Here is a 16,025-nt window from a genome sequence, read left to right on the forward strand (position 1 = left end):
ATTCAGTGTCATATATTTAAGGAATTTAGTTAATTTAAAATTTTAAAATAACATAGACTTGTGCTTTTGCTTTAATTATACTAACATGTCTTTATCTCATTATGTGCAGGACACTGTTAAGAAATGGATTAATTCTATTGGTGGAACAATGATAGTCATTTGCTTTCAGGGAATGAACTCTTTGTAGACAATAATCTATTTAAGTTTTACTAACTCAAGAAAGTGGGCATGAAAAAATAATCATGTCTTTCTATTAAACTGATTAGGATTTTTGTATACTACATATTACTGGATAATTGTTATAGTTCATAATGTTTAGCAATCTTGATGTTTTATTTTCTCCTTTGTGAATTGATTGAGACATAGACTCTAAAATCTGCAGATAAAGTTGAATTAGTGACAAACATTTTAAGTAGGAGATAAAAAATTGAAGAGGCAAACTAGTGTGATACTGTGGGAGGGTGGAGGGTTTTAGTTTCAGATTTTGATATTTTATTTATGTCAAGTAAAAAGCTTCCATTTCCATTGTGTTCAAACTGACCAAATTGTGTAGATAATTAGTGATGGTATCAGTTAAGATTTGGACTGAAGAAAAAGTCAAATTAGGGAGAAAAGCCAGAAACCCAAGAATCTTTTTTTCAAATGAAGAAAAACTCTAATTTTCGAAGAGTACATATTTTGGTGGGAAAAACATCTATATAAGATGTTGCAATATATAAAATGTTATGTAGATAAAATCTTATTTAAACTCTACCATGACCCACTGTGGGGTATTACAAATATTATTATCCCCATTTAACAAATGAGGAAACAGAATTTGAGAAAGGTTGTGACATACTTATATGTCATAACAACTAATAAGTGGCAGATTTTATTTTCAGGTTGTTTTCTCAGTGACTTCAAGTGTCATGTCTCAGTAGATGTATTGCCGAACTTGGAAGCAGGAAGTTCAGATTCTGCCTCAGACAGTAACTAGTTGTGAGATATTGTGCAAAATCAAAAAACCTCTCTGGACTTAAGTTTCCACATCTCTAAAATTAGGGGATCGAACCTGATGGCTTCCAAAGTCCTTTCCAGCTCTAAACCTATAATCCCATGGTCTCACTGACTTCATCTTTCCATTCCATGTCATCCATTCCATTACGTGATATGATCTATGTTTCTATGACATCAATTAAGGAAGTGCTAATATGATTTTAGTCTTTAGACTTTTTAAAAGTTTCTGAAGTAGGTTTGTATTATATTATTAATTTACAGAATAGTCTGTTTGGTCTATTTGGCTCAAAGAATTTTCTCCATTTTTAAAAAGGAACTAATAGTCAAATATTAGTTTACTGATGATCTTACATTTATTAGTTTAGTAAAAGATTCAGCCATTTGTGTATTTAAATTGTGATTAGAATTATAAATGTTAAGTTTTTTTATTTGTCTATTATTTGGTATATAAATAAAGATGTTCATTTTGGAGGTTCTTAAAATATGATGCACTGGGTGCAAAAACATTGAACCCTGTCTTCCAGATGCAAAGTTTTTGTGTCACTGAATGTCAGATAATGAACTATCTAACTGATCAATTCTATTATAAACATTATGGTATGAAATAATGTTAAGCCTTATTTACAATAATTTTCTGTCTGGAATGATTACATAGCATTGGATTATTTTTCAAAACAAATGAAAAACTTGATTCAGCCTAAGTGTATGGAGGTGTTTAGTTTTGTATATGGAATATATTCTTTACCCAAACTGGTTTGAACAAGGAATGTTCTGCTAGGGTAAGAAGTGATAGGAAAATAGGAGTAGTTTCTCATTTGCTTTTTCTCAGGTAACATCAATTAGAATAATCATGCAGATTCTTGAATTGTGGTTATGATTAGACAGTTTTAAAAAACAATAATGCCATAGGATGTAATCAGAAACTTTGGTAAAGGGATTTTGCTTGTTTATATGCAGACTTTGCCCTAGCATATAATTCCTTGTCCTTAAATAAAATACACATTTTTCCTAGAAAGATATTAGGGGAGTTTATGCACAAGTTTTCATTGTTTCCATCTCCTCTTGTCTTCCATAATGAATATAACTTGATGTAGGATATGCAAAAGATGTTGCAGATCTTAAGAGAGTTCCTAGCATTGACCTCATCAGGCTTCCTAAGTAACAAGGTTTGACTGCCAAGTGTTTTGGAACAAATAGTAGCTGCAGCATTTTCCCAGTTTTATCCCTATAATGATAGCATTTTTAGAAATCTTCATAATTTCGCAATGTTTTCTCCTGGCCCTAGGCCAGAGTTACCTATAACATTTTAGATAATTGGTAAAGATTTGATCACTAACCTAGTTGTCTAGTAGTTTTTACTTAACATCTAAGATGTTCCATACTTGAAAGGTAGATGCTATTTTTTTCTTTCCTTTTTTTTTTAAAGGGATGGTCGTATTGATTTATTTAGCTGACTGTAGAAACTCAATAATGGTGTAGAAGTAGTGTCATTAAATATTTTTGTTTAAATTTTTTCAGTTTACTTATATGGAAATGTTATCATGGATAGGTAGATGTTAGAGAGATACTGGCTGACTCAATCATGCAGACATGAGGGTGAGGTCAGGAACATATCATTCTTCCTGGACTACTTTAGGGCCAAGAATAATGTTTAATTTTGCTCTTGAGATTTCAGATTTTGCCAAGTATCAGTCACCTTAGATTTAGCATAGTTTCCTTTCGTTTTCTTAGGAATATACATATGCATATAGCTGAGATAGTGTCTACTATTTGTTTAATGACTAGTATATTAAAATAGCAATCTCTTCTTTCTCTCTTCTCCTTCACACATTTTGATTACATGACCAGCAAAAGTTATCTGGGTCTAGTCTGAGGTAAAAGTTCTCTTCAAATGTATTTAAATAGTAATTGGCAGAACTAAAATTGAATCCTAAAGACTCTGAAGAATAATAAGTACTTTTTGAGAATAGAAAAAGAAGTATATCCCTCTCCACCTCCTGCTCCTTTTCAAAAAAGGATTAAGCTAGAATTGGATTAAATTTTAAACATTCCGTATTTTCCCACAAAATAATTTCTTATGTTGTTTATATGTCATCTTGTCTAGTATTTTTCTTTTCTTTTAAACTGTTTTATCTTATGTTTTTACATCTTGTTTACTTTTTTTTTAATGTCCTGTTACATTTTTATTTTATCTTAATTTCCAAGTGTACTGTGACCTTCTCCCCTCTCCAATGTGCAGTCAATCACTCATAACACCGCATTGTAAAAATGTGAGGTGGGGGATAAACTATCACCAAACCTAACCAATATATAAATGGCATCTGACCCAGGAATCTGGAACCTCTGGTCTCCAGGTTCCAAAACAATGATCTTTAGTGCATAACACAGTGTCTGGCACATAGTAAATACTTGATTGATTGATCCGTACCCACGGTCCCTCTTCTCTGCAAAGAAGGGCAAGAGATATATTTTCTTGTGTTGTGGCTGAGGCCAAACTGAGTTATTATAGTTGAACAAACATTCAAATTTAAAAAAAATTATATCATCATTGTGTATATTATTTGAGTGGTACTCTGCATCAGTTCTTAAAATTTTTCTCATGCTGTTTTGAATTCCTTTTTTTTTTTGGTGCCTTTTTTGGAGGGGGGGAAGGCAGGGCAATTGGGGTTAAATATCTTGCCCAAGGTCACATAGCTAGTAAGTGTTAAGTGTCTGAGGCTAGATTTGAACTCAGTTTCTCCTGACTCCTGGGCCACCACCTAGCTGCCCTTTTTTTAATTCTTTTTTTTTTTTTTTTTGAAGCAATTGGGGTTAAGTAACTTGCTCAAGGTTACACGGCCAGGTGTTTCTGGGTGGGTGCTAAGTATCTGAGCCCAGATTCAATCCCAGGTCATCCGGACTCTGGGGCCAGTGCTCTTACTCGCTGTGCTACCTGGCTGCCCCTTGAATTCTTAATATTCATATTTTCTTATGGTTTAGGAATATTCCATTACACACATAGATGACAGTTTGTTTAGCCATTTCTATCAGTGTGGATTTCAGTTCTTTGTTTAGCCTTGTAAATTTCTGATTCCTATTTTGAAGAGCTCAGATTACATTCAGTAACAGATATAGGAAAACTGCCATGTTCAGATGGAACTTCAGAAATGTAATTATTTTTGAAACAGAACAAAATTGCATTTTATCCAACTTATGATATGGACTCGGGTGATTAACTGTTAGGTTAGTCCATATGTGTGCATACCTATGGCAGGTTCTCCAGATAGCTTGGGTCCAGAACTAAACACCAGAAGGAGATTGAGCTGGATCATATTTAAGAAAGTGTGGAATTCTTTTAATGATCCTAAATTGCTTGCTGTTGTATAAGCCCATCTTTTAAAAACCAGCATTCTCCCCGTCATTCTATATGCCCATGAATTATTGTAGTACCATAATTTTAGAAGGAATAACAGTGCAGGTGATTTGGAGGATAATAGAAAGGTACATTTTTGGTATATAGCATTTTATCAGTACTGATGAGTAGAAGTGATATAGAATATATGGAAATCTATGACAAGAAAAAGGAGATGAACCAGCTATATAGGGAAAGTGAGAGAAAACAGGCAACCCAAATGCTATACTAGTGCACCTGAAAATAATAAAAGAACTACAAGTTAGAACCATCAGCAAGTTGGGTGGATCCTCTGGGAGACTTTTGTGAAGTCATGGATGAGATGTTGCAAAGGATAAAAAGATGGAGGCTGTTGGTGATCTCTCTCAGCAGAGGGAATATCTTAGTAATGAAATTCTTCTATGTTCAATTGACCTATTTTGATTTAGCTTCTTTATTAGATAGATTTGGTATATTAAGGAGAAAAGGCACTTGATTGGAAGTCAGAGATTCTGCCTCTTGCCACTGCCAATATAATCTTATTAAAGTCTTTTGATCTCTCTCCTTATTCAAGAAAAAAGGGAGTGCTGGATTAGATGTCCTCTGAGGACCCTTTGCATTATATTAAAAAAAAAAAGCATGATTTTAATCATTCAAGACCCTCTACAATCTGGTTCCAGTCAGTAGATCAAATAAGATTTTTTTTCCTTTATGGAGAGGGGAAGGTAGGGCAATTGGGGTTAAGTGACTTGCCCAAGGTTACATGGCTAGTAAGTGTTAAGTGTCTGAGGCTGGATTTGAACTCAGGTCCTCCTGACTCCCGAATGGGTGCTCTATTCACTGCGCCACCTAGCCACCTCTCAAATAAGATATTTGTAAAGCACATGATGTATAAAGAAATTTGGAGTCAGAAGATGAGGACCTGGGATAAAATTCCAACTCCACCAGCTCTTGAATGCCTAAATTCATATTATTTTATAATGAGAAAGGTCCTCAGAGGTCCTTTAGTGCAACACCTTCCCTTTTTGGTGACTAAATTAACATAGAGGAGAATAGACTTTTACTAAGATTATAGTGGCAGAGAGTCCCTGACTTCCAATCAAGTGTTCTTTCTCCACGTGATACTATCTACCATCTCTACATGTGTCATCTTCACATCTTTTAATGTCTCTGGAGTTTAGTTTCCTTGTCTGTGAAATGAAGTTGGATGGGTGGTACTTCTTAGTTATCTTGAAGTTGTATAGTTATGATTCTGCCAACTTCTTCCAGCCTTGTATAACACTATTTTTTTTGTTACATACATTACATTTCAGCTAAAGTGTGTGACTCATTGTTTGATGTCTAATACTTTTTTGCCTCCATACATTAGAATTGAGGATTGTTATTAATTAAAAAGAATCCAATACAGATATGATGTCAATCAGTTGATTTATATTCATGACATCATGTTAGATGGCTCTACACCAAAAACCACATAATTGCTACTTCATAGAAACTTTCTCCAGTGATATTGAAATGTCATTAGACTTAATAACTGCAAAATTCTTAATGTGTGCCAAGCAATAATAGAGATTGAAGACTTTGAACTTAAATTTGGAAGTTAAATTGCATCAGTGGAGGTGATAATTATAGGTATTTGGGGCTTTTCTAGGTAAGAGACATTGATCCTTAGACTTTCAAAGAGAAAGTTGAGGTACCTTGACAAAGAGAAAGTTGCAGTATGTCAGAAGAATGAATGGAGTTTTGAAGACCAAACTTAATTGGAAGACAAAGGTTGCTAGTTTGACATAATGGAAAGGATACTGGATTTTTATTTATCATTTATGAGAGTGTAACTCATATAATCTCTCATAGTCTGTTTTCTTATCTATATAATGTGGACATAAATCCCTGTATTTCCTATCTCACAGAATTAGTTGTTCTTAAGAGAGTGCTTTGTAAACCTCAAAGGACTATCTCAACATGAATAATTTTAGTAGCTTTGGTGACATATGGACCCGAAATATGATAGCTACAAATGCTTAGAGGTATCCAGGATGTAAGCTTTCTAAGAAAGACGTTTTGTAATATGCATGTTAGACTTCATATCTAGTCTTACCTCACTATTACATGTATTTGTGATTTCATTACTGTGGGTACTCCCACCACCAGTGTGGATTTAGAGCAATTAATGTGAATTCAATACCTATCTTAGCAATACTTTTGGTAAAGTAAAATGGATGACAGTGAATATGTCCAAAAAAACTCTTGTTGTTCAGTTATTTTTCAGTTGTATCTGACTCTTCATGACTCCATTTGGGGTTTTCTTGGCAAAGATATGGAGTGGTTTTTTATTTCCTTCTCCAACTCATTTTACAGATGAGAAAATTGAGGTAAACATAATTAAGTAACTTGTCTAGGGTCACAAAGCTAGGAGTGTCTGGGCCAGATTTGAACTCAGGTTTTCCTGAGTCCAGACCTGGCACTTTATCCACTGTGACACCTACCTGCCCCCAAATCCCAATATGATGTTAATGAAATGTGGACTCATCACCACAAGATAGCTATGGAAAGACTTACACTTCCTCATCAAAAATGCAGAAGATCAAAAGATATTTTCACAGAACAGCTTTAAATTTACAGAAATACTTTTAGAACTAACATCTCACTTCATAAGATAAAGGCTTCCAAAGAATACCATTTTTTAAATCTGTTTCTATCTGATCCCTCATAAAAAGAGAGAATAGATACCTATCCTTATTGTAGTGAGAGAGGATGGGAAATCTGTGATTTCATAGTTTTAGGAAGCTCCCTGCTGAAGAAACTTCCCTCTACTAGTGAAGATCCCTGGGTGCTGAAAAGGGTTAAGTAACTTGCCCAGCATTTGAACTGATTTCTTCTTGATTCCAGGTTTTTCCCATCATGCTGTATTTCTTGTCAGGGCAGTGTTAAGATAGTAAATACTTTTTTTTTTTTACTGACACTTTGGCATATTTCTTGATATTGTTCATAAGTTTTGTTTTCTAATTTGTAAAGGAATAGATAAAAAGCAAAATATTTTTCCTTGGTACTTAAAAGATGCTTTAAAATATAGAATTGTATCAATTATTAAAATAGTCTGATAAAATAGTTTTTATTAAATATGATTAAAAAAAAATCTAGTTTTGTTTTTCTAAGGATGCAGAAGTTTATCACCAACAGACAGACACTTAGTAATGAATTCTTTGGCTTTTTCAAGCCATTAGAAAAAAATGCCCCTTGGTCCTGTGTGACCCACTTCTTCTGCAGTGGTAGTGAAGGAATAATGCTACAGGATGCTGAGAATATCTACAAATATTAATATAACTGATGATAATCTCAGTATGAACCAGCATGTCATAGAGGAAAGTGAGCACTGGGCTTGTAATCAGGGAGACCTGAGTTCAAATCCTGCCCTAAACACCTACTAATTGTGTGACTCTGGCAAATCAGTGAACATCTCCCAGCCTCAGTTTCCTCATCTGTAAAATGGGGAGAGTAATAGGATCTACTGTGTGATGTTGTGAGGATCAAATGTGCTTTACAAATCTTAAAGTATTATTTATATAACTATTAGCTGTTTTTGTCTAGTGGCCAATTAGTGAGCATACTGGAGAAACACTGTATAATATCAGTTTCACTGTGAATGAAATCAGAGGCAAAAAAACTTGCTGATAAATTGAAGGATGACTCATTAGGTTCTCCTTGGAAATGCAAATAAAGGAGTTGGTCACTTTTTTTTTCTTCACATATTCAAGGGTTCCAAACATAGTTCCTAGGTTATCTCCTATTGAAGTACTTATTCCTGGTAGGCATTTGCAAAAAGACTACCATGAAAATGATTGCAACTTATACAACATCTTGTACAGAAGATGGAGGTAGATTTTTTTAAAATTTACATTTTTATTGAGATCTTTTGTTTTTACATCTCCTTCATTTCCTAACATGCCTCTCTCCTTTCTCTCTCCCAGGGAGACATTCCTTATGACAAAGAATAAGAGGAGAAAAGTATTTCAGCAAAACTAGCCAAATTATCAGTCAGATCTACCCTAAGCAGCATTCTGTATTTATAATTCCCCTAGCTCTGTAAAGAAGGGATGGAGGTGCATATCTTCTTTGAACTTAAGTTTGGTGATTATATTTTCACAGAACATAATTTCTGGTGGTAGGTATTTGCATTTTTGTTGCTGTAATCATTGTGTGTATTTTTTTCCTGGCTCTGCTTTTTTTCATTTTGAATTAGTTCATACAAATCTTCCTTTGCTTCTCTCCATTCTTCATATGTACCACTCTTATTTCCCAGTTGCATGTGAAAAATTTATTTAACATTTATTTTTAAAACTTTGGAGTTCCAAATTCTCTCCCTTCCTCCCTCCCCACCCATCCTCATTGAGAAAGCAAGCAGAATTACTACAATTTCTAAAGAATTAAAATTAATGTCCACTCAGAGAACAATGAAAAGGCAAAGGTGGGCATGAGTAGATACATATGTATACATGTGTATATATGAATATATATATGAATGAATGACATCAACCAAGAACTCTGAAGAGAATTCAATTCAGTATATTTCTTTAGCATCTTCTTTGTTCTGGGAACTGTTAGGCTTTTATGGTACACACAAAATGAGAGAACCTGTATGTAACCTCCAGGAGCTGACATTTTGCTAGATGGATACAATAGAATGCATACAAAGTAACACATAACAATTTCAACTGAGAAAGAGCACAACTGAGGAGATCCTAGAATTTAAGTCCTGAAGATAGCTGGAGCTTTTTTGAGATGGAAGGAAGGAGGAGGGAGCATTATAGATATGGAGTTTCACCTGTGTAAAGGAATGGAGACAGGAGATGAGTCCTGTGGAAGAAGAGCTAATGGTCAAATTTGGTAGGGATAATTTGGTAAAGATAATTCTTGGCTTCAAGAATGTCACCCCAGAGAAAATGCCTGGAAAACAAGATGGGCCAGTCAGGTGGCAAAGATGGAAGCCTCATTGTTGTCTGGGCAATGTCAAGTAATTGAAGAATGTCCCCAGGACATTACCGTGTTTCCCCATAATAAGACACGGTCTTATTAATTTTTTGGACAGAAAAACACCAGAGGGCTTATTTTCAGGGGAGGGCTTATTTTAGAGGAATCTTACACAGTAAGGGGAGGGCTTATTTTCGGGATAGGTCTTATTATCGGGGAAACATGTAGTTGAGGAGATGAGGGAGATTTATTTGGGTATATAGAGAAGATGGGTGAGAATACTGGTGAGAATGCATGGGTTGTTTTTTGCACTGTTGGTGGGGGCAGTGCTTATCAGTTAGTCAGTAAATATTTATTAAGTTCCTCTTGTGTTCTAAGCATTGTGATAAGTGCTGAGGATAGGAAACCAACAAAAGAAAGAAAGAAAGAAAAGAATCTCTGGACTCAGGGAGCTCACAATCTAATAGGGAAGACACCATGCAAATAAATATAAACAAGCTAAATATAGGGTAAATAGGAAATAATTAATAGAAGGAAGGCACTAGAATCAAGAGGGATTGAGAAAGATTTCCTATAAAATATGAGATTTTAGTTGGGAATTAAAGGAAGCCAGGGAGTTGAGGGTTAGTGTGTTCCAGATATGGGGCGGAAGGGACAGCCAGAGAAAATGCCCAGAGCTGGAGTCTATGACTGTGAAATCATAAATCTATAGAAGGATCACCATATGTTACCTACTTTCACATTGTACTTAATTTTACTGTGTCAGGTACCATGCAAGGAGAATTTTTTAGATTCTGCCCCCCCCCCCCCACTTTCTAAGTTATAGGTAGTATGATAGTTTTGTAGAAATTTTAATATCATCAATGTTAGGCAGCATAATGCAGAGGAAAGTATACTCAGTTTGGAATCAGAACTCTTGGGTTCCATTCCTTAATCTGCTACTTGCTTCTTGTGTGGTGTTTGGCAAATTAACTTTTTTTAGTCCTCACTTTAATTATCCATAAAATGAAGGAACTGGAATACCTTTGTATCTATGAGCTAATGCTTCATTGAATGCCTCAGCCTTGGATCATTGCTACCATCCTCTGCCTTTGTTTCTACACATGTACTGTTGAATGAATGGAAAAATTATGCAACTATTTTGACTGGGCCCTAATATTATAAATTTATGTTACATGACCTCAACTAGGCCCTCACTGTTGGAAGGCACTCCTTCTACACTTCTCTAATCAACTCACTATCCACTCACCGCTACTGGTGCTTCTAGACTTTTTCATCCTTCCAAAAATCTCCCTTGCCTTCCACAGCCTTCCATTTGCCACTGAGAACCTTGCCTCCTATTTTACTGAAAAAATTGAGGCCATTTGTCAAAGGCTCCCTGTTGTCTGCTTTTTCTCAATATCACTCTACTACTATCTTCTCCTTTACCTTTGTCTTATTCCTCCTTTATCCCTGCTAAATCCAATGGCATTTTTTCCAGTCCTCATCCTTTTTGACCTCTCAGTGACCATCACTTTTTTTTCTCCTTGATAACATTCTTCTCTCTCAGTTTTGATTGTATTACTCTCTTCACATCTCCTGACACCTAGACTATTGTAATAGTCTACTGGTTCTCTTCCCACAGTTCTCTTCCTACTCCAGTCCATCCTCTGTTCAGGCACCAAAGTGATTTTCCTAAAGTGTATTGTATGTAGCTTGTTTGTGCATGTTGTTCTCCATTATTAAATTGTTAGCTCCTTGAGAGCAGGGACTGTATTTTGTCTGTCTTTGTATTCCTCAGAGCTTTGCTTTGCACAATGCCTGGCACATAGTATGTTCTTAATAAGTGTTTATTGCCTGATTGATTCAGCATTTAGATTAGATTAGATGATCTCTAAGGTTTCTTTATGTGATGGTATCACGTTTCCTCTCTCTTCTCTCATCATACTGTTAAAAGCATATACACTCTTCTCTCATCTTACTGTTAAAAGCATATACACTCATATAGACACATGTATACATGTGGTGAAACCACTTTTATTACTCTTTAAAAACCTTATGTGCACTTTATTATGTTTGTAAAATTATATTTTGATAAACAGTTTTGTGCTAGTAAGTGTAAGATGCACTTTGGGACCTTTTACCTTTTTGTTTGGCTTTTACTAGTAGAAGGACAAAGCATCTCAGTTTTCATTGCAAGCATTAGTTGGAAAGCAGTTCTTAGTTTAGAAATAGTTAGCTTTCTCTTACTAGAAGTGATTAAAGCTGAAGAAAAGTTTCTTGTAGATGAGGAAACTTGCTTGCTTTAACTTGACCAAATCTTTGGGGACATGAACCTATTCCAGGATAGTTTTAACTTTGAGTTTAGAGATTTAAGATGAGCTATAGCAAATGCTCCATAATAGCTTGTAAATATTGATAAATGGAAGTTATGGTTCAATAAAAAGGAATATTTATATTTTTATAAATCTTGTAATTTTTAAACTTTAAAAAATAGCAGCTAATAACTGATTAATGCTTGTCTTAATGAGTTCTGTTTTTAAGTAATAATTTAGTATTTCACATTTCTCCCTCAGGTAAGCATAGCTCTGGTTAGATTTACTTTTTGAACTATCCAGCCACAGCCATGTCAGACTAGTGGCATGGTATACTAATTGAAGTTTTCAGTATTTGAGAAAATAAACAGTTTCATGATAGTAATCCTTTGAACCTAAAATTAGGAAATGATAAATATTACAGAAATTCTTAAAGAGAGATGAACAGAAACATAAAAATAGTAAGTCAGTGTTGGTATCTGCATCATTCTTATGGACACAAGACCTTTTTATTCTGATGGGGAAGTTTGGCTACTATAGATTCTTTTATATAGGAAGACTTAATCTAGAATAGGTGGAGTTTCATTAAGGTTGGTTGATTAGTCTGGAGAATGACTGAGAATAAGGAAGTTGAAAGAAAAAGAATGAAGATGTGCCTGAGACTAGAGGATCTAGGATATAGGAGAAGATGAAGGTTAGCTTTTCTGGGACTCCTTAGTGAAAATTTTCTCAAACCCAAGATCAAACTCTTTCACTTAAATCTACACTTTAAATGTATTTCTGAATTATTGTTTAATCAGTGAATGAATATAGCAATTAAATCTCTCTATTTTTTTCCTCAGAATTTCAAATTTCTCTTTACTTTGTACAATGGATGAACAGCCACAAAGCATGCAAGGGCCACCTGTTCCACAGTTTCAGCCACAGGTAATTTCTAAGTAGGGGAGGGATTAAATATGAAATATTAGAAGTACATTTACTTTTGTTTTTTTTTATTAATGTAAAGCAGCCTAAACCATTATTTATTGTTACTTTTGGTTGTGATTTTAAAGATTTATTGTCCATATTTAATATCTGTGTAGAAGCATGATACAATGTTAATTTTCAGGAAATGGTTGTTATTTCATAAATTAAAAATAAAATTTAAAAATTAAAAAAAGGAAAATAACAGTAGACTTAGAGTTGCTTTTAAAGATGCTTTTAGGGGTTTTTAAAAGGGATTGAGGCTATATCCTATGATTCACAATCCTTTTGCTGTCTTGCATTGCTTTAATTTTTTTCTTCCAACATAAAGTATCCCTTGCTTATTTAATTAGTAGATTGCAAAAATTCATGAGAAAGTCCTAGATACATGGCTTTAATCAATATTGCCTTTTTTTGTAGAAAGAAACTTGAGAGTACACAGGAGAGTGTTTAGCATTTTTTATTCAAAGCGCCTCTTAAAGAAAGGTCTAAATGTACCAGTTCAAAATAGCATTTTTGCCCTTAATTGGGTTGACCCTTCATTTTTTGCTCAATTCAGATCATATTGAACTAGGGACTCTTTAAAGTTTGTAAAAACCAAATAATATTTGAATACCTTTCTATATCTAGCATTTTACCTAATATTTAGTTGTTTTTTTTTTTAAACTGAGGAAAGGGCAGCATAAATCTCTAGTTTTAAATAGTGCCAATATTTGAAATTAAACATGGTTTATTTTTTTAACATTAAATTTGTATTTTGTGCCACCATCATGAGTGATGCCATTGACATATCCTATATTATTGTATCCATCAAGCAGAAACAGATTTCTATACTTGTCATTTGAGGCCATTGGTGTTTTGGACATTCCATTGCTTTGTGGGACTGTTTAGTAGAACGTAATGGAAAAGGAAACCATAACAATTATGTAGTTGATGTTATGATTTTTTGAAATTCACAGTTTTTCACAGCCCTATGTTTCAAAGGAAAAAAACCACTTTCATTTTTGCCTCCTACTGACTCACCACCTGGGAAAGGTCGGAGAGGCAGTAGGGGGCAAAAATGAAAGTAATTGTTTTCCTGTGAGACAGTGGGCTGCCACACACTCTACATTTCACAATTAGAGGAGCAGCTCTGCATTTCTTTTCCCACTGTTCCTTTGGTTTGAGCCCCCTGCTGTTGCTCCTGTGTGGGTAGGCCTGGTTCCCTGTTGGAGATAGGCAAGTGTCATCCTAGGCTCTAGCTGCCCTCTGGCAAGTGGGGGAGGGGGAAGGAGTCTCAGCCCTTCAGTATGCGTGCTGATGGTAGGAGACTGTGAAAGAAAGATTTCCTGACAAGAGATACTGGAGTTATTTTTATTATGTCTTTGAAAAATGTTACTGTCCTCAATAGCATTATTTTAAAAGCCCATGACAGAAGAGCCTCTGCTCTTGGTTGACAATCATTTCTTGTTTTGTTCCACACCATTGGCCTGAATAATGGAGGTAATGTGGCAACATATGGTTAGCTGAGTGACTTTTTCACTTTTGTAATGTGAATATATCTGACCACAAGCAGAAAACTAAGAGATGAATTGTATTTTAAGTATCAGATATCAGTTGTTTGCTCTGGTAATGAGTAATGTATATTTTTGGTGTATCCTTTCTTTTTCTTATTCTAAGATATATGTTGGAATTTTCTCTATACATAGCATAGGTAGCCTAATCTGTAATGAAGAGCTAGAGTTTCACTTTTGCCACATTTAAAAAAGTGAGATTTATTTACCTATCCTAACATTTTACCTGCATTGTCTTGAGTTTAACTTATGAGGAGTTTATCTTGGAAAATACACACACACACATGCACCCCCAAATTAAGAATTTACTATAGAGAGACTATCTTGACTAGTTCTTTTATATTTTCAAGCCTTAAAGCCAGGTATATGCTAAAGCCAGCTCATACTGGCTCTGTTGTTAAGTTTTTAGTGTGAGCATTTACACCTTGGAAATTAGCAAATGCTACAAATCAGGACTTGATTCAATATTTTGTTAACTGTATGAGAGAAAAATGTTAGTAGTGCAGATTAAACCTAAAAGGGTGCTCTTCCCCTTCATTCCCTTCCCCCAATTAAGCTAGGATACTGCTTAAAGTTCTATATAAATACTAGTTACTTCTACACACACATACACATACACATACACACACACACACACACACACACACACACACACACGAGTGCCACCCCATTACCTTAGGAATACTTCTTTGTAGAATCATAACTTCAGTGGTACTTGCCCTTCTTAGGAAAGAAATGCTAAAATATGATTTTGGGGGACGATTTTCACAGTTTGGAGTTAAGATTTTTGAATTAGGAATACTATTTCACAGTCTTTATTCTATCATAATTTTTGTTTGGACTAGCCAGGTGATTTCATTGGTGGAGGGAGCTCCAGAAGAAGATCTTCTCCCAGTGTAAACAAGCAACTTTTCTACTACTTCTAGTCTTAGAAAATTGCCTGAGTTATTAAGAGGTTAAGTGTCTTGCCCAGAGGCAGAACGTGAATCCAAGTCATAGAGTTCACTTTCTAGTTGAGAGAACTGAGGCCCAAAGATGTTAGGTGACTTACCTGGGATCACTTTGGTAGCCAATTCATATCCAAACCTGAGAGCCCTCAGATTCTGTGAAACTAGCTTCCTATTATCACATGCTTCCTTTAACATAATGCTAAATTTAATATAACTCTCAACTTCCTATAACCCAATTCTAAATATTTTTTAGCTATAATCTAAGTGCTATTAAAAGAAATTTATATGAATGGATAGATTGGAGGATTCTTTTTTTTTTAATTGGAGATTTTGATTAAGCTTTTTCATTAGAGCTGGGGATATTTTATCATTCTACTAGTTTTCTGGGGTGAAGGCAGTATGCCAAACCAGTGCACAGATAATGTTTCCTACTATTTACTATATATATTTTTCTCCAAAATTTCCCAGCTTAGAAGTAGTAAGATTCCTATCCTTTCCCTTACCACATGAATCTTTTATTTGCTGTGAACAGCATTAAGTTCAAAGAAGCAGAAGCCCTACTCTCTCTACTTTCATACACCTGTAAAGCATACAAAGGGGGAACACCAGAAGTATGGCAGTCAGTATGGTGTCATTTCATGTCTTATGTTATGTAAGAAAATTTATAGGATAGTCTAAAAAGAAACTAGCTATGCCTCTTACATACTCAGAGACCTAAAGTCAGTCAGTAAACATTTAGTATGCACCTACTGTGTATCAGGTACTGAAGTAAATGCTGGGGTCACAAAGAAAGGTAAAAGACAGTTCCTGCTTTCAAGGACATAACACATGGTCTAATGGGGAAACAACATGTAAACAGTAAGTATGAACAAGGTATGAAGGATAAATAAGAAATAATCAACAGAGGGAAGACACTAGAATTAGGAGATAT

The 16,025-nt window shown here is 34.7% G+C and overlaps 1 protein-coding gene across 4 annotated transcripts in view; it reads left to right on the forward strand.

The window, feature by feature from the left end:
- The window catches only part of NEK7 (NIMA related kinase 7), a 233,458-nt gene that overhangs the window by 56,691 nt on the left and 160,742 nt on the right, over window positions 1–16,025 (forward strand). For all 4 annotated transcript variants that reach the window (XM_069074499.1, XM_069074497.1, XM_069074496.1 and 1 more), the window contains one exon: window positions 12,471–12,555. In XM_069074499.1, coding sequence (XP_068930600.1) covers window positions 12,499–12,555 — 57 coding nt within the window. In that variant the 5' untranslated portion in view covers window positions 12,471–12,498. The remainder of the gene's footprint in view (window positions 1–12,470; window positions 12,556–16,025) is intronic.

This window comes from Petaurus breviceps, unplaced genomic scaffold (genome assembly GCF_028583685.1).
Source record: "Petaurus breviceps papuanus isolate PSGF00001 unplaced genomic scaffold, PetGlider_PUasm1.0 90895, whole genome shotgun sequence".
NCBI lineage: Eukaryota > Metazoa > Chordata > Mammalia > Diprotodontia > Petauridae > Petaurus > Petaurus breviceps.